The 22999-nt window shown below is 46.8% G+C and overlaps 1 protein-coding gene across 1 annotated transcript in view; it reads left to right on the top strand.

The window, feature by feature from the left end:
• Nucleotides 1-731: 731 nt before the first annotated feature.
• LOC138295314 (protein LEG1 homolog) overlaps nt 732-22999 on the top strand; it is a 96070-nt gene continuing 73802 nt past the window's right edge. The window contains exon 1 of the mRNA XM_069233533.1: nt 732-1058. Coding sequence (XP_069089634.1) covers nt 749-1058 — 310 coding nt within the window. The 5' untranslated portion in view covers nt 732-748. The remainder of the gene's footprint in view (nt 1059-22999) is intronic.

The raw sequence follows: 22999 nt of genomic DNA, 5'->3' as shown, positions 1-22999 counted from the left end.
ACAAGCTTGGACCTCTCAGGTTGGTGGGTGATGGCCCACCAAGAGAGTGGGGAGCATAGCTGACGGGCTAGAGCACCTCCTGTCCAACTTCAAATCAGTCTGTAAACTTTTTCAAATTAAACTAGACATACATGCCACAGGCCTGCCTACTTGTAAGTAAAACAAAATCCCTGTGCGCAAGCCACGGCATACTGGGACCAAATATAGTCCCTGGCATCAAAATAGAGTGGCCCCCGGCACGCCCTGATTGCACAAGAGGCCGGTCCAACCTTATGTGCAAGTAGGTGTGGGGCCTTGGAGGAGTTGGGCTTAGTGCAGAGACTGGCAGTTCTATCTATCCCCAAACTCATTCATTAAACGGGTCCTAGCCCTTTGGCTAGGGTCCTAGGGACGTTTCTCACCCCGTGATGGAGACTGACTGCACAGGGTCTCGAATCACAAGCTGAAATCCTACTCTGTTAAGGGGTCTGCAGCCCATCCTTTGTGCCACCATGTCACACCTGCTCTTCACCGGGAGAGCGCGCAGGGGCTCTTACATCACACGTGGCATCGCCTATGTTGGCAGGCCTGATGTCAGATCCGGGAGAGCGCGCGCAGGGTCCCTTGCATCACCCCTGGCACAGTATGAGGTGCAGGCCCACCTCTGTAAATACTGAACACGTTGAAGTTTGTGAGTTTGCGCCAAAGTGCAGTGAATAAAAGCCGGCGTCCCCGCGGCCCTGGCACCGGTGCCAAGGTGTGCAGCGGGATGGCTCTCTCAGGTGCGCTGAAGAAGCTGCTCGTCTGTGTCGTGATTGTCACGAAAGCTGCAGAAACAACGGATCCTGCTATAGAGAATGGTTTCCCGCCGCTTTGGGGCGAGATCCCCGGAGATCTTGGCGCTTTCAGACAGGAAAATAATCACGCAGTCATTGATCCGTGGATGTATCGCGACAGAATGGGCATGTACAAGAGCATATTAAATGCCACTGACAAGTACTTCGCCATTTTGGGATTGAATGAAACTGACAACGTGATGTGGGGTCTTCCCCTGCAGTCAGCCTGGCAGTTTGTCACAGGTAAGAATTCTGAAAACAGGAAATGTTTAGGAGAAAGTCGGAGTTGTGCAAATTATTTTTTGACCTGGATGGCATAACATGAATATTGCTCCTTTGTTCAGAACTTGTAAGAACTGCCCTGTTTATTTCAGGGATGTAACCCCTTCGCTGCCAGGCCTTTTCCCCTCCTGTGCCGAGCCTTTTTTTGGCTATTTGGGGCAGTTCGCACTTAGGCCCTATAACTTTTTGTTCACATAAGCTACCCACGCCAAATTTGCGTCCTTTTTTTCCCAACACCCTAGGGATTCTAGAGGTACCCAGACTTTGTGCGTTCCCCTGAAGGAGACCAAGAAATTAACTAAAATATTGTGCCAATTTTTTTTTTTTTTTTTTTTATTGGGAAAAAAGGGCTGCAGAAGGCAGCTCGTGTTTTTATCCCTGAAAATGGCATAAACAAAGGGTTTGCGGTGGCAAGATCACCATCTTCCCAGCTTTCAGGAACAGGCAGACTTGAATTGGAAAACCCAATTTTTCAATACAATTTTGACATTTTACTGGGGCATACCCCATTTTTACTATTTCTTGTGCTTTCAGCCTCCTTCCAGTTAGTGACCAAAATGGGTAAGAAACCAATGCTGGATCCCAGAAAGCTAAATATTTCTGAAAAGTATACAAAGTTCTGAATTCAGCAAGGGGTCATTTGTGTAGATCCTACAAGTGTTTCCTACAGAAAATAACAGCTGAAATAAAAAAATATTGAAATTGAGATGAAAAAATAGCCATTTTTCTCCACGTTTTACTCTGCAACTTTTTTCTGCGATGTCAGATTTTTGAAAGCAATATACCGTTACATCAGCTGGACTCTTCTGGTTGCGGGCATATATAGGTGCTTGTAGGTTCATCAAGAACTCTAGCTACCCAGAGCCAATAAATGAGCTGAACCTTGCAATGGGTTTTTATTCTATACCAGGTATACAGCAATTCATTTGCTGAAATATAAAAAATGAAAAATAGGTATCAAGAAAACCTGTGTATTTCCAAAATAGCCACAAGATAAGGTGTTGAGAAGCAGTGGTTATTTGCACATCACTGAATCCTGGGGTCCCCATACCAACATGTGAATTACAGGGCATTTCTCAAATAGACGTCTTTTTTACACACTGCCTTACATTTGGAAGGACAAAATGTAGAGAAAGACACTATAAACACTATAAACACTTGTTTTGCTATCCTGTGTTCCCCCAAGTCTACCGAGAAAAATGGTACCTCACTTGTGTGGGTAGGCCTAGCGCCCACGAAAGGAAATGGCCCAAAACACTACCTGGACACATCAAATTTATCAAATACAAGACTACCTGTTTTTGCAAGGGGGCACCTGCGTTTTTGGTCCTGGGCTCAGCAGCCTTCTAGGGAAACCTACCAAACCCAGACATTTCTGAAACCTAGACACCCGAGGGAGTCCAGTGAGGTGTGACTTGCATGGATTTACCAATGTTTTCTTATCCACAATCTGCTGTAAACCTCAAATTTAGCTAAAAACCACATTTTCCCACATTTCTGTGTGGGATCACCGCACTGGGACACATTTCATACCACCCAATGTTCCCCTCAGTCTCCCGGTAAAAATTATACCTCATTTGTGTAGGTGGACCAAGTGCTTGTGAAAGGGAAGAGCCAAAAACATGTCGATAATGAGGGGGAACAAAGGGGGTCCAAAAGGGCAGTTTGCAAAAAAACATTTTTAGGCTGACAAGTGCAGCAGAATTTTTATCGGTATAGATGAGACGATGCTGGGTGGTAGGAATTTTGTGGATTCCTGCAGATTCCGGAAGGTTCCATCACAAAACCATGGGAAAAATGTGTGAGTTCCAGCAAAGTTGGAGGTTTGCAAGGGATTGCAGGTACAAAAATGGTGCGGGTGCATGTGAAACACACCACCCTGGAATCACCCAGATGTTTAGTTTTCAGATGTGTCTAGGTCTTGTGGATTTTTCTACATGGCAGCGTCCCAAAGTCCATAAAGTGCAGTCCTCACCATTCCAAGTGGGACGATTTTGAGAGTAAGCCAAGTTCTCATGGCCCAAATGTAAAACTAAATCCCAAAATAATCAAATGTCTTCTTGCTTGCTGTGGGATAATATGTTTTAGAGTGCGGGGGAGAGCTGAAAGACTGTTACCCCTTCAGTTGAGGTGGGGGCATAACCAGGCCCATACTGGTGTAGGAAAGTACCATCTTGCCTGGCATGTTACCCCCCATATTTAACTGTATATATGTTGTTTTAGTCTATGTGTCACTGGCTCACAAGTATGTGCCCTGTATGTGTTCCCTGTGTGATGCCTAACTGTCTCACTGAGGCCCTGCTAACCAGAACCTCAGTGGTTATGATCTCTCTGCTTTCCAAATTTGTCACTAACAGGCTAGTGACTAAATGTACCAATTCACATTGGCATACTGGTACACCCATATAATTCCCTAGTAAATGGTACTGAGGTACCCAGGGTATTGGGGTTCCAGGAGATCCCTATGGGCTGCAGCATTTCTTTTACCACCCATAGTGAGCTCTGACAATTCTTACACAGGCCTGCCACTGCAGTCTGCGTAAAATAGCGTCCACGTTATTTCACAGCCATTTACCACTGCACTTAAGTAACTTATAAGTCACCTATATGTCTAACCTTCACCTGGTGAAGGTTGGGTGCAAAGTTACTTAGTGTGTGGGCACCCTGGCACTAGCCATAGTGCCCCCACATCGTTCAGGGCAAATTCCCTGGACTTTGTGAGTGCGGGGACACCATTACACGCATGCACTGTACATAGGTCACTACCTATGTACAGCGTCACAATGGTAACTCCAAACATGTCCATGTAACATGTTCAAGATCATGGAATTGTCCCCCCAATGCAATTCTGGCATTGGGGGGATGATTCCATGATCCCCCGGGTCTCTAGCATAGTACCAGGGTACTGCCAAACTGCCTTTCCGGGATCACCACTGTAACTGCTGCTGCTGCCAACCCCTCAGACAGGTTTCTGCCCCCCTGGGGTCCAGGCAGCCCTGGCCCAGGAAGGCAGAACAAAGGACTTCCTCTGAGAGAGGGTGTGACACCCTCTCCCTTTGGAAAAGGGTGTGAGGGCTGGGGACTAGTAGCCTCCCCAGCCTCTGGAAATGCTTTGATGGGCACAGATGCTGCCCATCTCTGCATAAGCCAGTATACACCGATTTAGGGATACCCATCCCTTCTCTGGCGCGAAACTGGACAAAGGAAAGGGGAGTGACCACTCCCCTGACCTGCACCTCCCAGGGGAGGTGCCCAGAGCTCCTCCAGTGTGTCCCAGACCTCTACCATCTTGGAAACAGAGGTGTCTGTGGCACACTGGGCTGCTCTGAGTGGCCAGTGCCAGCAGGTGACGTCAGAGGCTCCTTCTGATAGGCTCTTCCCTCTCTTGGTAGCCAATCCTCCTTCCTTGGTAGTCAAACCTCCTTTTCTGGCTATTCAGGGTCTCTGCTTTGGGGACTTCTTCAGATAATGAATGCAAAAGCGCATCAGAGTTCCTCTGCATCTCCCTCTTCACCTTCTGCCAAAGGATCGACTGCTGACTGCTCAGGACGCCTGCAAAACCGCAACAAAGTAGCAAGACGACTACTAGCAACCTTGTATCGCTTCATCCTGCCAGCTTTCTCAACTGTTTCCAGGTGGTGCATGCTCTGGGGGTAGCCTGCCTCCTCTCTGCAACAGGAGCTCTGAAGAAATCTCCCATGGGTCGACGGAATCTTCCCCCTGCAAACGCAGGCACCAAAAGACTGCATAACTGGTCCCCAGGAAACCCTCTCAGCACGACGAGCATGGTCCCTGGAACTCAGCAACTCTGTCCAAGTGACTCCCACAGTTCAGTGACTCTTCAGTCCAAGTTTGGTGGAGGTAAGTCCTTGCCTCCCCACGCTGGACTGTATTGCTGGGTACCGCGTGATTTGCAGCTGTTCCGGCTCCAGGATTTCCTTCGTGCACACCCAAGCCTGGGTCCCCGACACTCTAACTTGCAGTGCATAACCTTCTAAGTTATCCTCCGTTGTCGTGGGACTCCCTTTTGTGACTTTGCGTGGACTCCGGTTCACTCTTCTTCCAAGTTCAGGTACTTCTGTGGATGCTGCCTGCTTCTGTGAGGGTTCCCTGACTTGTTGGGCGCCCCATCTGTCTCCTCCTCCAAGTGGCATTATTCTGGTCCCTCCTGGGCCACAGCAGCACCCAAAAACCTCTACAGCGACCCTTGCAGCTAGCAAGGCTTGTTTGCGGTCTTTCTGCGTGGGAACACCTCTGCAAGCTTCATCGCGACGTGGGACATCCGTCTTCCAGAGGAGAAGCTCCTAGTCCTCTCCTTTATTGCAGAACTCCAAGCTTCTTCCAACAGGTGGCAGCTTCCTTGCACCCTCAGCTGGCATTTCCTGGGCTCCTGCCCAGTCTCGACACTGTCGCGACTATTGGACTTGGCCCCCTTGTCTTACAGGTACTCAGGTCCGGAAATTCACTGTTGTTGCATTGCTGGGGTTTGTTCCTCCTGTAGAAACCCCCTATCACGACTTCTGTGCTCTCTGGGGGTTGTAGGTGCACTTTACAGGGTCTTGGGGTGGGCTATTTTTTTAACCCTCACTGTTTTCATACAGTCCCAGCAACCCTCTACAAGCTTACATAGGTTTGGGGTCCATTCGTGGTTCGCATTCCACTTTTGGAGTATATGGTTTGTGTTGCCTCTATACCTATGTGCTTCTATTGCAATCTACTGTAATTTTACACTGCTTGCATTACTTTTCTTGCTATTACCTGCATAATTTTGGTTTGTGTACATATATGTTGTGTGTAAAACTTATCCTCATACTGAGGGTACTCACTGAGATACTTTTGGAATATTGTCATAAAAATAAAGTACCTTTATTTTTAGTACTTCTGTGTATGGTGTTTTCTTATGATATTGTGCATATGACACCAGTGGTATAGTAGGAGCTTTACATGTCTCCTAGTTCAGACTAAGCTGCTTTGCCATAGCTACCTTCTATCAGCCTAAGCTGCTAGAAACGCCTCGTCTACACTACTAAGGGATAACTGGACCTGGCACAAGGTGAAAGTACCTCTGGTACCCACTACAAGCCAGACCAGCCTCCTACAACTGGTTGGTTGCCACCACCCCAATATATATATTTTTTTATTCCCTGGCATCTAGTAGACTTTCTGCCCCCCTGGGGTTTGGATCAGGGGTAATTGCCCCATCTGCCCACTGGTGGGCAGAACAACTTTGGCCCCATTTAGTTACCCCCACCCGCTTATTTTTGAAAAAAAACTTCCCTGGCCTCTGGTGGGCTTTCTGCCAACCCTCTTAGGGGCAGATGGGCCTTCAAAAATAGGACCATATGCCCTCAATGGTGGTCAGATATGGCCAACAGTAATGTTCCCCCATGGGGAGCGACCTTTACCCAAGAGGCTGCCCCCCTAAAGAAAACACACGCATACACACACACACACACCAATCCCTGGTGCCTAAGATTGGCCTAACAAAAATCAGCTGATCTGCCTCCAAGGGGGGGCAGAAATGGTCTAAATACAATTTGCCCCCCAGGGGAGCGACCCTTGCCTAATGGGTCACTCCCCATCTCTAAAAAACAAACAAACAAAAAAAAAACACAAAAAAAATTAGCCCTGGCGCCTAGAGGTTTCTGCCCCCCCGGGGGCAGATTGGCCTAACAAAAATCGGCCGATCTGCCCCCGGGGGGGGGGGGGCAGGGAAGAAATGGTCTAATTACAATTTGCCCCCCAGGGGAGCGACCCTTGCCTAATGGGTCACTCCCCATCTCTCCCCATCTCTAAAAAAACAAACAAACAAAAAAAAAACACAAAAAAACATTAGCCCTGGTGCCTAGGGTTTTCTGACACCCCTGGGGGAAGATCGGCCTAATAACAATAGGCTGATCTGCCCCCGGGGGGGCAGAAATGGCCTAAAATAAATTTGCCCCCCCAAGCCCCTGGGGAGCGACCCTTGCCTACGGGGTCACTCCCCTTGCGTGACATTGGCGCAAACAAAATAATCCCCGGTGCCTAGTTGTTTCTGCCCCCCTTGGGGGCAGATTGACCTAAAATCAGGCGATCTGCCCCCAAGAGGGACAGAAATGGTCTAAATACAATTTGCCCCACAGGGGAGCAACCCTTGCCTAATAGGTCGCTCCCCATATCTAAAAACCAAACAAACAAAAAAAAAACACAACATTTTTTTTAGCCCTGGCGCCTAGCGGTGTCTGCCCCCCCTGGAGGCAGATCGGCCTAATAACAATAGGCCGATCTGCCCCCGGGGGGGCAGAAATGGTATCAAATAAATTTGCCCCCCAACCCCTTGGGGAGCGACCCTTGCCTACAGAGTCGCTCCCCTTGCTTGACATTGGCGCAAAAAAAAAATCCCCGGTGCCTAGTTGTTTCTGCCCCCCTTGGGGGCAGATTGACCTAAAATCGGCCGATCTGTCCCCAAGGGGGGCGAAATAGTCTAAATACAATTTATCCCCCAGGGGAGCGACCCTTGCCTTATGGGTCGCTCCCAATCTCTAAAAAAACAAACAAACAAAAAAAAAACAAATTAGCCCTGGCGCCTAGAGGTTTCTGCCCATTTGCCCCCCCAACCCCCCAGGGACTGACCCTTGACTACGGGGTCGATCCTCTTGCATGACATTGGAGCAACAAAAAAAATCTCCGGTGCCTAGTTGTTTTTTCCCCCCTTGGGGGCAGATTGACCTAAAAGTTGCTCCCCTTGTGTGAAATTTACGTAAAAAAAAAAAACTCCCTGGTGTCTAGTGGTTTCTGTACCCCTTGGGGGCAGATTGGCCTCATAAAAATAGGCCAATTTGGGGGGCAGAAATGGCCTAAATATAATTTGCTGCCTAGGTGATTGAACCTTGTCTAAGGGGTCGCTCCCCACCTCTAAAAAAACAAAAACAAAACAAAAAAAATGATCCCTGGTGCCTAGAGGTTTCTGCCCCTGGGGGGCAGAAAAGGCCTTAAAAAAATGCCCCCCCCGGGAGCGACCCTTGCCCAAGGGGTCGCTCCCTCATGTCAATTTCTGAAATCAAAAGAAAATCCCTGGTGTCTAGTGGGTGTTTTAGCAGCCGGATTGCTTGCAATCCGGCTGCTAAAACGCTCTTTGAGACTTCAAAGGGAAGGAAATTAATTTCCTTCCCTTTGAAGCCTCTCCGGCCTCCTCCACGTGATCGGAAGAGAAATGCTTTGCATTTTGCGATGGGAGAATGCCTCTGTGATAGTCAGCGCGCGATCGCTTGCTGACGTCACGGGGGTGGGTGGGTTAGGGGTGGAAGGGCAAGGGCTTCCCCTTCCATCCCTGCCTTGGGGGCGTGAGGGGGAAACCCACAGAGGGAGCGCTAGCGCTCCCTCTGGGCTCTATGCCCAGACGTAATTGTTACCTCCTGGGCACACAAGCACTGTGCCTCAGGATGTAACCATTACGTCCTGGGCACATAAGGGGGTAAGGTGCCCTCTGCCAGCTCTTTCTAGTCTTAATTACACGTTCGAGAGTAAAGTTGACAAAAAGTGAGCTGCTCGTGCCTGACACGACTAAGTGACACCTTGGGGATTTCGATGTGCCCACAGACTGCACACTGAGGTGTGAGAGTTAGTAACATGTTACATGGGGAAAAGTCATTTTCCGGTCTCAAATGGCCCATATATATGTCCCAGATTTATGAAGACTTTGTGCTGGATTTGCATCACAAAACTGATACAAACCAGTGTGAAGTTTCCAATTGGGAATTACGTTCAAGGAGAGTATACCAAAAGATACTTAAAGTAGTGCTGTGCACTACCTTTTACTATTTTCAGTTATGGGAGTGAACTCTGGGTGTTATATGGACATTCTGATGCAGCCACCCATGTTTTTTGTTGTTAAGCTGATAACTAATAAAAATGGTTGATAAGGATTTGTGCCAAACAGGTATGCCTCTCTCAGGTGGGTGTAAAATTGTTCCAACACGTTGGCTGTGATGTACAGCATGCATACAAAGTAGGAAAAGTTGTGAACTATTACATTGGATTTTTTACTGAAATGATATCCTTCCAGTACAGGACTACGCTGGATAGCATTGACGGCCATGTTCCAAATCAGGCCCATGGCCTTAGTCTGTTTGTTCCCTTTCACACAATACAGCACAGCAACGTTGTCTGCTGTACTATGTTACACGAAAACTTTATTACTTTGGCTTTAAATACATACGGATGTTTGAGTTGCAACTTCCAGTGCTTATACAAACACCTAAGGGAAGTTTTATGAGTGGTTTGCTCCATGCTTGCACCATGCAAAGTAGTACATGCCTGGCACAAACCACAATGTCATATTTTTTAAGCCACGCAAAGCCACTTTGTGTGTCTTTGAATGGCTTCAAAAATATGGAGGAAGGCAAGGCAACACAAATTACTGTGTTGCCCTACTCTGCACAATGGCGGTGTGAGAAATCATCCTTTTGGCCCTGATCACCCTCATTTTTGGACTGATGCTGGTGGTTACTGACGCTGATTGTGCTTTGGACTCTGCTAACCAGGCCCAGGGCAGGTTCTCTGGTTACAAGGTCATCATCATCATCAAGATACTTTATTCAGATGTATTGAGCCATAAAAGTAACAGAAATTACAAAACACACAGAGCATTTAACATAAACAGTAAAATACAGACATCCTGAGACTAAAAACGTACTTCAATATCGAGAGCGTACCTTCATTGCACTTAATACAAAACTTCAAACAGCATATATGACCATTTCTTTACCTAACTGGTGCAAATAAGCAAAAGCAGCATGTGACAACGTAATGTGCGTAATACTGGGCACAGAAACTGTCTTCTTTGAACAGAATAAAAAGAGCAAAACAGTACAAAGTGCAATGTGCTTTGTTCCACTGACATTTCACAGTGACAAGGAGGGAGAGATGGAAACCAAGGGCCAGATGTAGGTAGGAAAAATTTAGCGAGTCGGAAATTGCGAGTTGTTGCGACTCGCAATTTCCGACTCGCTAAATGGTATCCAAGAAGAAAAACCGACTTCAATTTGCGACTCGCAAATGAAGTCGCACCGCAGATTGCGAGTCCGCTGTTTGCCAGGTAGCTTTCAGGGACCGCGCTAAAAACGAACACGCAATTTGCGAGTGGGTGTCGCAAATTGCGACTGTGCTGGAAATTAAATGCAGGTGCAGCAGAACACTCTGGAAAACACTTCCTGGCTCTTGAGGATGACATCACAGCCAGGAAGTTTACAAATACACCTGGGAGGAGGGAGGACCCCACCCATTTTAAACTGCTGAACTGCAAACAGAGAGAACAGCAGCTACCATGGCTGAGAAACCAAGGAAGCGCAAATTTGCAGAGAAAGAGCTGGAGGTGCTGACAGAGGAGTGCTGCCAGCACCATGAACAACTTTTTGGGAGGGCAGCCCTCAGTGTGCCAGAGGTGGAGAAGAGAAGAATCTGGATAGACATCCAAGACAAGGTTAACTCCCTGGGTTTCAGCCACCGGAGCATAGAAAAGTTAAAGAAACGCTGGTATGACCTGCACTCCCGGACCAAGGAGAGGGTGGCAGAGCGGCTCCGGGAGATGAGGGGCACTGGAGGGGGACTGTCCACAATACCACCACCCACACCCCTGGAGGAAAGAGTTGGGGAGACCCTGGAGCCAGAGGCAGTGTGCGGGATGGGAGAGCTGGATACTTCAGAGCCAGGACCATCAACCGGTGAGTACCATGAGACATGCATGTACACCCAAATATGCCATACCCCCACCCACCTTGTACACAGTAGCATGCACAACCAAAATAGCTCCATTTCAGAGTGGCAACAACCAGAATGGTGCATTATGGGCAATGTAGTCAAGTAGGCAGTTGATAGGCAACAGTTTATTAGGAAGTTGATAACAGATGGTAGATACTGACAGTGTGTTCCCTATGTCCCACAGGTCTTTCACACGACACCCCCGCCAACCAAAGCATCCAGGTGCCACAGGTCAGCCACCAGCCTGCAGAGGAGTCAGGACCAGCCACCACAGAGACCTGCACCAACAACACACAGTCCCCAAATGATGCACCAGTTGCCATACTGGTGGGTGAGCCAGCACCTGGTCCCAGCCACAGTGCCACTGTAGATGACACGGAGCCTCCACTGTGTCGCAAGCGACGTGTACTTGTACCACCAGAGCCGCAGGCTGGTCAGGGGACGCCTCCATGTCACACGCCGAGGCCTCACTCCTACGGGGTCAGCGCCTGCAAACACAGGAGATACGGAGAATTTCAGGGGCAATGCGGCGCATGGAGCAAAACCAAAGCAGTGGTATGCAGCTGGTACACACAGAGCTGCAACAACTGAACACAGATGTCGGCGACCTTGCACTCTCCATGAGACAACTGGTGGCAGAACTCATAACTGAGAAAGAGGGTGCAAGGCGTCATCACAGGCAGCTAATGCACTGGCTGGACCGAATGTCTGCCTCCATTGTCAGGCTGGCTGTGAACACTACTGGCCTTTCAAGGCGCACGGTCAGCCTCCAAGTAGACATGGGCCACTTTGCCAGTGATGTGGCACGTGGACTGGGATGTCTCAGCCACGCCGTAGATATCATGGAGGCATGGCAGGTGGCTAGGGGTGCGTCTGACACGCCGCAGTATAGCGAGGAGGGCTCCACCATCAGCAGTGTCTCAGCCAGTGACACCAGGGTGTTGCGCAGTGGAAGCGCAAGGCAGGGCACTGCTGACACACCAGGTACCAGCCATGCTGGCCGAGGCCGGCGTAGAATATGAGCTCCACACTGTCCTGGGGTAGAGGCACATGAGGTCAATGTGTCCTCATGCCAGGTAGACTTTTACAGCCCCTGAACCGTTGTCAATGTATATAGTTTTTTTTGGTGCACAAAATAAATCACTTGTTAGTTCCACTTCACACCTGGACTCTTTGTGTCTGACATTAGTTAGTGTGGTGACAGTTAGCACGTACCTTCCAAAGTATTGGTTTGCAATGTGGTCCCGTCTCAGTCTGCCTTGATTTGCAATGCTTCTATCCCCATGAAGGCGATGTGGTAGCTCTTGCTCTTCATCCTCCGAATCTGGGTCTTCTTGGGTGAGAGGTAGCCCACGTCTGGTGGCAATGTTGTGCAGGATAGTGCATGCGCCAACGATCTTGAAAGCTGTTATTGGGGTATACTGGAGGGCACCTCCACTTCTGTGGAGGCATCGGAATCTTGCCTTCAGCAGTCCAAAGGTCCTTTCGATGATATTTCGGGTCCTCCTATGTGCACTGTTGTATCGCCTCTCTGTCTCATTACTGGGTGTTAAGTATGGGGTAAGTATCCATGGTCGTAGTGCATATGCACTGTCACCTGTTTGGCACAAAATGTACAATGTAAGCTGGGCATAGATGGGTTCCACATTGACCTGTGTGTATGTCTTCAAGGTGTATTCAACTATACCTAGGAGGTATCCGTCTCCAAACTCCCCACGTTCTAGGCATTGGTGTAACCCACTGTGCCTGAAAATGTAGGAGTCATGTGTACTTCCTGGAAATTTGGCCACAATGTCAGTGATAACATAATGGGCGTCACATACCACCTGGATGTTCAGTGAGTGAGTACACTTCCTATTGCGGAACAGATATTCCAGGTTTGCTGGAGGGCATATTTGTATATGTGTCCCGTTCACACACCCTATGATGTGGGGGAAGTTGGCAATCCTGTAGAATTCCAACTTGGTGCAGTTGATTTCTGCCTCATTCCTGGGTAGGTATATGTATCTGGACATATGTGTGAGTAAGGCATCTAGGAATGCCCTAAAGAACCGTGAGAGTGAACTTTGGGATACCCCACCCGCCACAGCAATGACCCCCTCATAGCTACCCAAGGCCAAGAGGTACAGTGAGCATAGCATTTGCACATGCATAGGGATGGCGCAGCCGCGCACAGTCTGGCGTTGTAGCTGCGGATTGACTAAATCTATTAAATCTAGTATTGCTGCACTGCTGAGTCTATATTTATCATAAATCTCCTCCTCAGTTTGTTGGAAAAGTGTCTGCCTGGTTCTGTATATCTTCTCCTGTCTCTTTCTCCTCCTCCTCTGCTGTGCGGCGTGGGCTCTTCTCCTCATTCCTATCACATATATTTCCGCCATCTTGAGTAACCCAGATGCCTTCTGGGTCTCCTTTTATACTTTAGTTCTGGTTACCACCTGCTCTGAGTTAGTGGTAATTTGGAAGTGCAAAATGGGCTTTTTGCGACTAGTCGCAATTTGCGAGTGGCTATTGCATTTGGTTTGCTACTCGCAAATTGCGACTTCCTATTAGCGGGTCGCAAAATGGGGTCGCTATATTTGTGAGTTGATAATGGCTCGCGGCTCGCGTCCCAATTTGTGAGTCGGAAATGGGATTTTTTCATCCCATTTCCGATTTTGCGGGGTCGCAAATTGCGATTCTGGCCATTTGCGACTCGCAAAAGTTTGCTACATCTGGCCCCAAGTGGCTTTTTGGGGAAAAGCCTCCAAAAATGAATTGTTTTAAGGTAAAACCTTGTTAATAACAATGTATGTCTTTTTTATAGGCGGTGAGCTGTAAGTAAAGTGTCGGGTGTGCTGGGAGATCATGAGGACTACTGACAGCCACACCATGTGTGGAATCAAGCCGTGCTGACCAGTGTATTGTTTAAAAAGTTCTTTAATCTGCCTAGAGGAGATGGAAACTAAAATGTGGGGGTTATTATAAAAAGCAGGGGTACCCAGCCTTTCAAATGTTTTAATTGATTTTATTTTAACCACAGGATATCTTGATTTTTATCAAGGGTTATACAATCCCTTATTATAGTTTTGCATAATTGTTCACCAGGGTTTCTCCATATCCTATGCCACAGCAAAAAAGGCTGCAGCCTAATGGAATCTTCTGTGTTAGAGAGCCCAACCTCTTCATGACAGAAAATAACTAGGGTGGACTGCGGGACTGCCGGCAACCTTCTTAAAAACGTGTTTCCAATTATTTGCAGGGCTCTACAATTCACATGGCCCCATACTCCAGCCCCAAACGTGGTTAGCGGCATGCATTTACTTTACAGCATATTTCTCTCACCGGCTTATGGCCCAACCACTTAGAGAATCTAAAACCAGCATCTATTGCCCATTGAAACTATTTCACTCTTACATTAAGTAAAAACTTCCAACTGAGGTCTACATCAAATGGGATCCCAATGTAAGTAAAAACTGAGTAAAAATGTTTTGAACTTTGAAGGTTTTGGGCCACACATCATCACAAAGGACTCAGATTGATTTGTCCTAAGGCCTAAGCTATCCATAAAATTATTAAAGGCATCTAAAAGAAGCTGTAGGACGTTGGCTGTTAGAGCAATGAGGACAGAATTGTCTGCGTAAAGCAGAACGAGTATTTCTCTGGAATTCACCTTTCAAATATCTTTTCCAGCTGTAGTCAAATATTCCCCCGAGGAGTTAATATAAATAAAAAATAAAAAAGGGGTCTGGACACAACCTTGTCTTACCCCAATGAGTGACGGAAACTCTTCTGTAAGATCCCCTCCCTAGCTGGAGCAGACTCTAGATTTTGTCTGACCATGAAGCCTACTAAGGAGTGAAATAATGGCACTGTCAATCCCCACGTTCAGCAAAGTGGACTATAACTTTGAATGTTCTACCGTATCAAAGGCGCATGTTAAGTCCATGAGGGACACAACCTTTCTAAGCCTTAGTATACTTTTGAATGACTGAGGAGAGATTTGAAGACTGCTCCCCTGTCCCCATGCTACGGCGAAAACCAAACTGTAAGTCAGAAAGTCCCTGCATCTCTATTGCCCAGGTTTACAATTTGGACTGTATGACTCTACCCAAGATCTTTAACATAGTGTCCAAAAGAGAAATGGGGCGATAACAATGGGGTGAGATCTTATCTCCTTTTTTGAATACGACAACAATTATAGCCTCCTGTCAGGATTTAACCAGGGTCCTTGTATTGCACTTATAATAATGTTAGTTAATAAAGGAGTCTAAAACTCCAGAAAATATTTTAAAACATCTATTGGGTCCCGGGGCCTTGACCGAAGGGCTACTCTCAATGGCTGAGGTGAAATCTAGAACTGTAATTACACTACAAAGTGCATAACTGGAACCTAGATCAAAGAGAAATTTCTTATTGGGGCCCAAAATGGGCGTCCACTCTGTAAGGCCAAAGACATTGGAAAAATAATTCACTCATTCTTTGCTAGTAATTACACATTCAACCTTTGGTACAACCTCAGCCAAAGGGTTATACACATTTATCACCTGCCAGAAACTTTGAGAGTCTTTCTGGTCACTGGCTGTTCTCAGATCCTCTCAGGCTTTTACCCTGATTTCAACCTTCCTTTTATGGATTGCCTCTTGATAGAGTTTCTTAACCTCAGCTATTTCCGCCTAGACCTGCGGACAAATTTTTAAAGCGAGTTTTAGAAGCATATGGGCTTTGGAGCAGGAGCTGTTGAACCAACTCGGGTTAGTCCAATTTTTTTGGGCCACTTTAGTAAGTTTATCAGCCATCTAGCTGTTTAACCCTTGTGTATGCAGTTATAACTTCTGTGGGATTAATATCCTCACACACAATTGTGTAAATGTCTAATTGGTTGTGTGATAACAAATCTATATGGAAGGCTTCCTTGTCTACCTTCTTCCATTTAATACTCAAACCTTTATTGATGCTGTATTCTATCGGGGTGAGGAGTTATATGTGTCTCCTTTCTTGAGGCTAACTTGAGTTCCACAGTGAGTGGATTATGATTACTCAAACATGAAGCCTTGACTTTGCACAAGACTACTGCTGATAGTAATGGCCAAGTAATGAGTACATGATCAATAAAATAATTAGATTTTGATCCTATGAAAGTGGGAGTTTTTAGCCTACTCGACTACGAGTGATCTAAAAGTTATATCAAATTATGAGCAGAGATCACCCTATTCAGTGAGTTGCCATAGGGCCTGTGCTTAAAATGTGCAATAGCATGATTACATTCATCACAAATACCACATATTGAGGTTTCACTAAAAGTACAAACTTCAATATTAAAATCTCCTACCCAGACCATTACCACCTCTTTAACATGAGCACTCGGGATTTTGTGAAAAGACTCAACCAAATCATCCACAATGCTGGTCTCTGTATATTCAAAAATATTATAGTAAAGGTTAACCAAAACCATATCAAAATGCCATTGTAAAGTGATCTATTACACATGATAGAATGAGAAAATAGCCTTTTCAGAAACATTAGCATCCACCAAAGAGACAGACACAAAAGTTTTTAAGCCCCCACTTAGCGCGTCCTGAAGTAGACAGGGTGGCAGTCACATAATAAGTGACAAAACAGTTAATGTAAGGGGTGTCCACTAGCCATGTCTCTTGACAACAAATGATATGGTAAGATCTACTATATTTAGCCAGTCTGGTGAGTACTGCATTGTGCAGCGACCAGCAACATCCCAAGATATTACACCTAGTGTACCAACCAGCTCGAGAGGATCGCTCAGAGAGAGTGTTAAGAGTGAAAAATGAGGGCACAGATTTAAAAGGGCCTAGCGCCTCCTTGCACCACATTAGCATCTTTTTTATGCTAATGTGGCCCAACAAGGCCAAATTTGCCATGCCAGGTTTACAAAGTGGCGCAATGCACACATTGTGCCACTTTGTAACCTCTTACTCCACGTTATGCCAGTGCCATGAATAATGTTTAAAACTGGGGCATTCTCCCGTTAGGTGGACACCAAAAATGCTGCAGTGGAATCTAAGAGATTCCACGGTGTAATTTTTTGTGGCTACTTTTAATGCCTGCTCAGAGCATCAACAATTTTAAGGCTATTGTCACCTATCCTGCGCCTTGGTGCACCATATTTTAAATACGGTGCACACATGGTGGCAGTGTGGGGGGGGGTGCTAAGGGGCACAAGAAAAGTGACACTGCATTGGATGAAACAGACACTTTTCTTAAATCTGCCCCTAAGTCTTTTCTCCAGGCCGCATCCCCTGTTTGGCAGTCAATCTAATTGCTCCAGAGAAGACAGGGTATCAAACCTGTTGGAAAGGGGGAGGAGGAGATTGTAATGCAGATTATAAGACACTGAATTGTACCTTAATGCAGCAGGCTGAGGGCCGTGGCTCCAGTAGGCCAGGAGCCAATGAACACGGATAGAGTAGAAAACGCCCAACGGGTAAGGTTTAATACCTTCCTTATTGCTTGTATTGTAAAAAAGGGAGTGCAAAAGAGCCTGAACTAAGATAGGTCTTCTGAAATTGATTATCACACATATTCCCTTTAAGGTTTTTGGCCAATGGACCAATCCAAGTAACCCTCCTTGTGGAGACAATGTCCCCTGAAAGATCACAGGGCCTGCACATATGGGTTCCCAGCCAAAGCAGTGCTTTATTCCACAAGTTGGAGTATTACTCCGAGTACATAAAGTTGGCTTTGGGGACATTGGCCAGCACAATAATATACAGTGTGCATTCTGGTGGAATATGATGACAGGGAAGAGAGATATCATCTCTAGAACCCTCACTCATGAAGCCCAACTCCCTTCCACAGTGATCAATTGGAAAATCAGGAGGCCTTTTAGGCTTCTCAGAGCCTAATGATGGATTATTTGAATTATTAGTGAGGTTTAGGATTGAAGGGCTCTAATTCACAGAACACTTTCCACTTACAGATTAACTTGCTGGTCTGTTTACTGAACACACTGTTGGAGGGTACAGGGCAGAGTGGGTGAAGGAACGATGAGTGTGGGCCACCTCCGTTATAACAGGGCCCGATGCCGATGTTCATAAAGAGGGGGGTATTGTCATGGTGATGACCTCCTCACACAAACAATTTTTTGCCCCAAGGAAGAGAGGATTTTTAGTTCCAACTCTGTAGCAACTAAGCGCTCCACAATGGGTTTTAACCTAGAATCCAGAGCAACAAATAAGGGTCATCTGGTGAATCTAAAATACAGCCCAGGTGCTCCAATCCCTGACTTGTGGTGGCTATCTCACTGGTTGGCTGAGTTGTATTGTCCCTTTCCTGCTTAGATTTAGGTACTGCCTCTGACCTCTTTCTTTTTCCCCCGGGCCCTTGTCCAGTGGAGTAACCACTATAATGTCTGGCTCTAGGGGATTAATGGACCAATGAGGCATTGAACTCTGAGATGTTATGGTACTGTTCAATAAACTTCCGCATTTCATTCAGGTGCATTTGTGGCACTGCAGTGGTCCTCCTGCTGCGTAGAATGCTTGGCATGGAAATCCTGCCCCCGACCTTGTACCAACATGTCTTGCGCAGCAGGACCTGGGGAACACCTTTGTAGTGCCTCCAGGTGTGTTTATAGCACTGTGATGGCCCTCCTGCTGCATAGAATGCAGGGGGATGGAAGTCCCGACCCCGGCCTCGTACCAACATGTCCTGCACAGTGTGACCTGGGGAACACCCTTGTAGCGCCTCCAGGTGCAATTGTGGCACTGCGGTGGACTTCCTACCACATAGAATGCTGGGGGTGGAAGTCATGTTCCCCGACCTCATACCAATACATCCCGTGCAGCAGGACCCAGGGAACACTTTTGTAGCGCCACCAGGCATGTTTGTGGCATTGCGGCAGCCCCCCAGCTGCATAGAATGCTGGGGGTGGAAGTCCTGTCCCGACCTCATACCAAAATGTCAAAAGGTATATGGTAATTATAATTGGCTCTGACAACCAGCCTGAAAGTCCCTAGTATATGGTAGGGTATGTAGGTTTATGGATGCCCAGTGGCATTTGGGCAGCTTTGAGTGCACTGCTGCGGCGTCTGGTTTCATTATAAAGGAAGGCCTGCCTTGCTGTCTGCTTTAAGATTAAAATTCCCCATTGTAGTGACTTACCTCCATGGGCTAACATTGGAAAACATTATTAAAAAAAAAAAAAAGTTTTATTTTTGATAGGAAAGAGCTAAATATGTCATGCAAGATATCACATTAATAGAATAAATCCACCGACTTGCCACTGTTAGATTTATTATAACTTTTTTAGGGAAAGAGTTTTAGAACTCTTTCTAAAAGTTACGTAATTCAGCCCTGTAGAAGCCTTTCCTGATTCATGAGCCTCTGTTAGGCTGAGCCAAACTACCTTAATGAGGTGTGAAGAGGCCAGGGCTGAAACAAAGGAAGCATCTGGTGGGTGGAGATCTGCAACAGCAAATGGCAGAGATTGAAGGGGGTAGGATGTACAAACTTGTCTTCAGAGGACGGAATGCCACTTGGGACAGAAACCAGACCTCCCGCATTTTTTGCACCCCCAGACAGATGGGAACCCCAGTATTTAGATTGGGAGAAGGACTGGAAGGGAAGTGTTAGCCTCACCAGTGGGTGGGCCTAGCCAGACCTGCACCTCCAGGAGAGATTTACTCCATCTTGGATTTTAAGGAACAGTGCCTCTGGGATTGATTTTTGCCATACTTCACAGGAAGTGGTCACTCAGGAGGATGGCACCCTGCACCCCATTGGTCAGGGGTACCCCCTTGCTTGCCATCCCAGGAGCATGGATGAATATAGAAGAGATGCCCAGCAACTCAGATACCTGCTGGAAGAAAATCAGTAGAAGAAGGACTGCCTTGCTGAACCCCCGGTCTGCACCTGAAGCAGTACACTTACAAGGATTGCACCGCTGCATGCTCTGGGCTTCACCACAAAAAGACTTTGCTTGCTTGTAAAGATCCAGGAGTGGACTCCTGTAAGCAACAGGTGCAAAGGAGCTACTAAGAGTCCCCTGCATCAAGTTCTAGAAATATTTCCCAGCTCACCGGTGTCCAGTGGACTTTCTTGACCAGTTGCATTCTGGGAACTGTAGTTCAAACCCCCCAAGGAGCAACACAAAAGCTTCTAGAACCATGGACAAGTGTGTGGACACTGCAAGACCCGAAAAAGGACTTCTGGAATAAGATCCTGAAGTTTGGAGCAACTTTGAAAAAAAGCTCCATAAGGTGACAGACCCGTAGACAAGAGTCAAGCCAGCAGTGTCAAACCATGACCCAGCCTGAGCTCCAGGTTCATCCCGCTGAAGCTCTGAAGCTCACCAATGAGTGAAAAAGCTCCAGAAAAAAAGAACAAGGGCATGATACAGAGTTTGGCAGAGGAGTTACTCCGTCACCAACATGATGGATTTCCCATCTGCCATGTTACGATTTCCATGGGAATCATGATGTGTGTGTGTATATATATATATATATATATATATATATATATATATATATTTCTATACATATATATATATATATATCTTTACTTAAAAAAACAAAGGTTATAGGGATGCTCACATTTTTAAACGTGCAAAACTATAGAAATTAATCATTTATAGTTCTTTCAATTAGCTATAACTCATTCCCTAAGAAAACTATAACTCGTGACCTCGCCATGCACAGTTTTCATCTCAAGAATGTTACTTCAATATTAAATTGATATTAGCAATGATGTTATCAAAAATTCCATGAGCGTTGCAATATGAGGGGTAATTAGCAGTGTATCTAGAGGGTGCAAATTATACTTATCTTGGGGCATAACTTATATTTACCTGAAATAACTCTAAAGTCCTAAGTCCAACCTCCTACAACTACCCAACCCTGCACCACACACAGCCTTTGGGGGCCTTCAAACATGAAGTGTTGGCAGCAATTTTGTGACTCAGTTTCAGCCAAGTCCCAGAAAAAAAAAAAAAAGAAAAGGTGGCATATTCCTCCAAGGTGCTCATTCAAAAAAAAGCAAATGTCAATAATCTGTCTCAGTCAGAGAATTGTCATGTGGAAATACATTAATGCTCCTAGGAGTGAGCCAGTGCTGACAGTCTGGTGGACCCCACTTCCGGCCTTTCTTGGCCTTAGTCCTCGGTTTTTGTTTGATAGATTTAAAGGGGTTTTTAGTGTGTGGATCCCTATGAAATGTAGTCTGCAGATCTCATTGATTCACAGGAATAGGGAAGCAGCCTGAAGCACGACTCCTGAACAACAAAGTCATGGAAAACGAAAGCGGAACAACGCTTTTGTTAACCACGACTTCCTTGTTCGGGTCCTTAACCACGCATGTGCTGAACCACGCACATGCATGGTTAAGGCACAGAAGAAGGGAGTCGGCTGAGGAGGATGACGTGATCAAGGAGGAGGTAAGTGGGGCTGGGATTGGGGATGTTTTAGGGGTGGGGGCAGGGGCAGAGGCAGGGGCAGGGCATTTTTAGTTTTAGGGGGTGGGGTGGTTTAGGGGCAGGGGAGGGCGGGTTTAGGGGCAGGGGAGGTGCTGTCAGGGCATTTTGACTTTTAGGGTCGCGGTGGGGGCGTTGGGGTATTTTTAGTTTTTGGGTGTGGGGGGTTGGAGTGATTAAGCTTTATGGGTGGGGAAGGAAGGATGGGCATTTTTTGTTTTAGGGGCAGTGTGGGGGGTCGACTTATTTTTAATTTTTGGGGTTGGGGGGTTGGGGTGGTTAAGGTTTAGTGGCGGGGAGGGGGGTCGAGGATTTTTAGTTTTAGGGGAGGGGGTGGGGGCAGTATATTTTTAGTTTTAGGGGCGGGGTGGGGGGTCCGGGGTATTTTTACTTTTTGGGAGTCGGGGTTGGGGTAGTTTCGGTTTTAGGGGTGGGGGTGGACGGTCTGGGTATTTTTACTTTTTTGGGAGTGGGGGTTAGGGTGCTTTAGGTTTTAGGGGTGGGGTGGGGGGGTCGGGGTATTTTTATTTTTTGGGGGTGGGTGGTTGGGGTGGCTTAGGGTCGGGGCATTTTTATGTTTAGGGTTGGGGGAGGGTCCTTTTTAGTTTTAGGGGCGGCGGTTGGGGGGTCGGGTATTTTTAGTTTTAGGGGCTGGGGTATTTTTACTTTTTGGGATTGGGGGGCTGGGGTAGTTTAGGTTTTAGGGGCGGGGGTAGAGAGTCTGGTGGTTTTAAGTTTTAGGGGTGGGGGTGAGGGGTCGTGGTAATTTTTATGGGTGGGGGTTGGGGTGGTTTTAGGTTTTAGGGACGAGTGGGGGGTTGGCATAGTTTATGTTTTAGGGGCAGGGTGGGTGGTTTGGGGTTGTTTTAGGGGGCAGGGTGGGGAGTCGCAATAATTTAGGGGCGGGGTAGGGGTTGTTTTAGGGGCGGGGTTCGCAGTAATGTTAGGGGCATTGTTGGGGTAGTTTTAGGGGCAGGGTTGGTGTGCTGGGGTGTTTTTAGGCTTTAGGGGGTGGAGGTTGCGGTCATTTTTAGGGCCGGGGGGGCCCAGAGGGGTCGCATGCTGGAACCAAGCATGCTGTTCACTAATGCCTTTGCCAGGAATGACTTTACAATGAAAAATCGTTGTTCAGGCATTCGTGGTAAACACATTAGTGGTAACAACGTGGTTGTTGTTCCGACCGCGTTGTTCAGGCATGTATGGTTCCAGCATGCGTTGTTCCAACGTATATTCACAGGAATATCATCATTGTCACTCAGGGAGAGACAGTGCCCAGACATGAGGGTTGAAAAGTTACCCCGGCCTTCTGGGGTGACTGGCTGTTGGTTGGAAAATAAAACTTTCCTCTGAGCCCGGAGTGTCCATAAACAGGGTCTGCACGGCGTCTTTGATAAATCAACAAATAAGTTTAAAAAAGCACACTCAGAGAAAGTGTTTTGTAAAAGTGATCAACCACTAGCTGGAAAAGAATTTGTGTGGTTTCACAAGTGTTTCACCTAAAACTAGTATTTCCTCAAGCAATTATAAAGCTATAATAGTTTACACATTGCTCTAGTGTGACTGGTGGGGTAAACATGTTTGGTGTTTGTTTGGGTGCCCATCCCCGTCATTTTGTGGAATCTGTACAAATATTGCAAAAACTGTACTAAACGTGAAAAATTATCCTTGTGCAGACCACGTGTGACCTCCAACAGATTTGACATGACTTTTAAGCAGGAGGTTTAGTGCCCATTCTATTGAC

The sequence above is a fragment of the Pleurodeles waltl genome, chromosome 5 (genome assembly GCF_031143425.1).
Source record: "Pleurodeles waltl isolate 20211129_DDA chromosome 5, aPleWal1.hap1.20221129, whole genome shotgun sequence".
In the NCBI taxonomy this organism is placed as follows: domain Eukaryota; kingdom Metazoa; phylum Chordata; class Amphibia; order Caudata; family Salamandridae; genus Pleurodeles; species Pleurodeles waltl.
The sequence above is the reverse complement of the archived record's forward strand: the minus strand, read 5'-3'. Positions and strand labels throughout refer to the sequence as shown.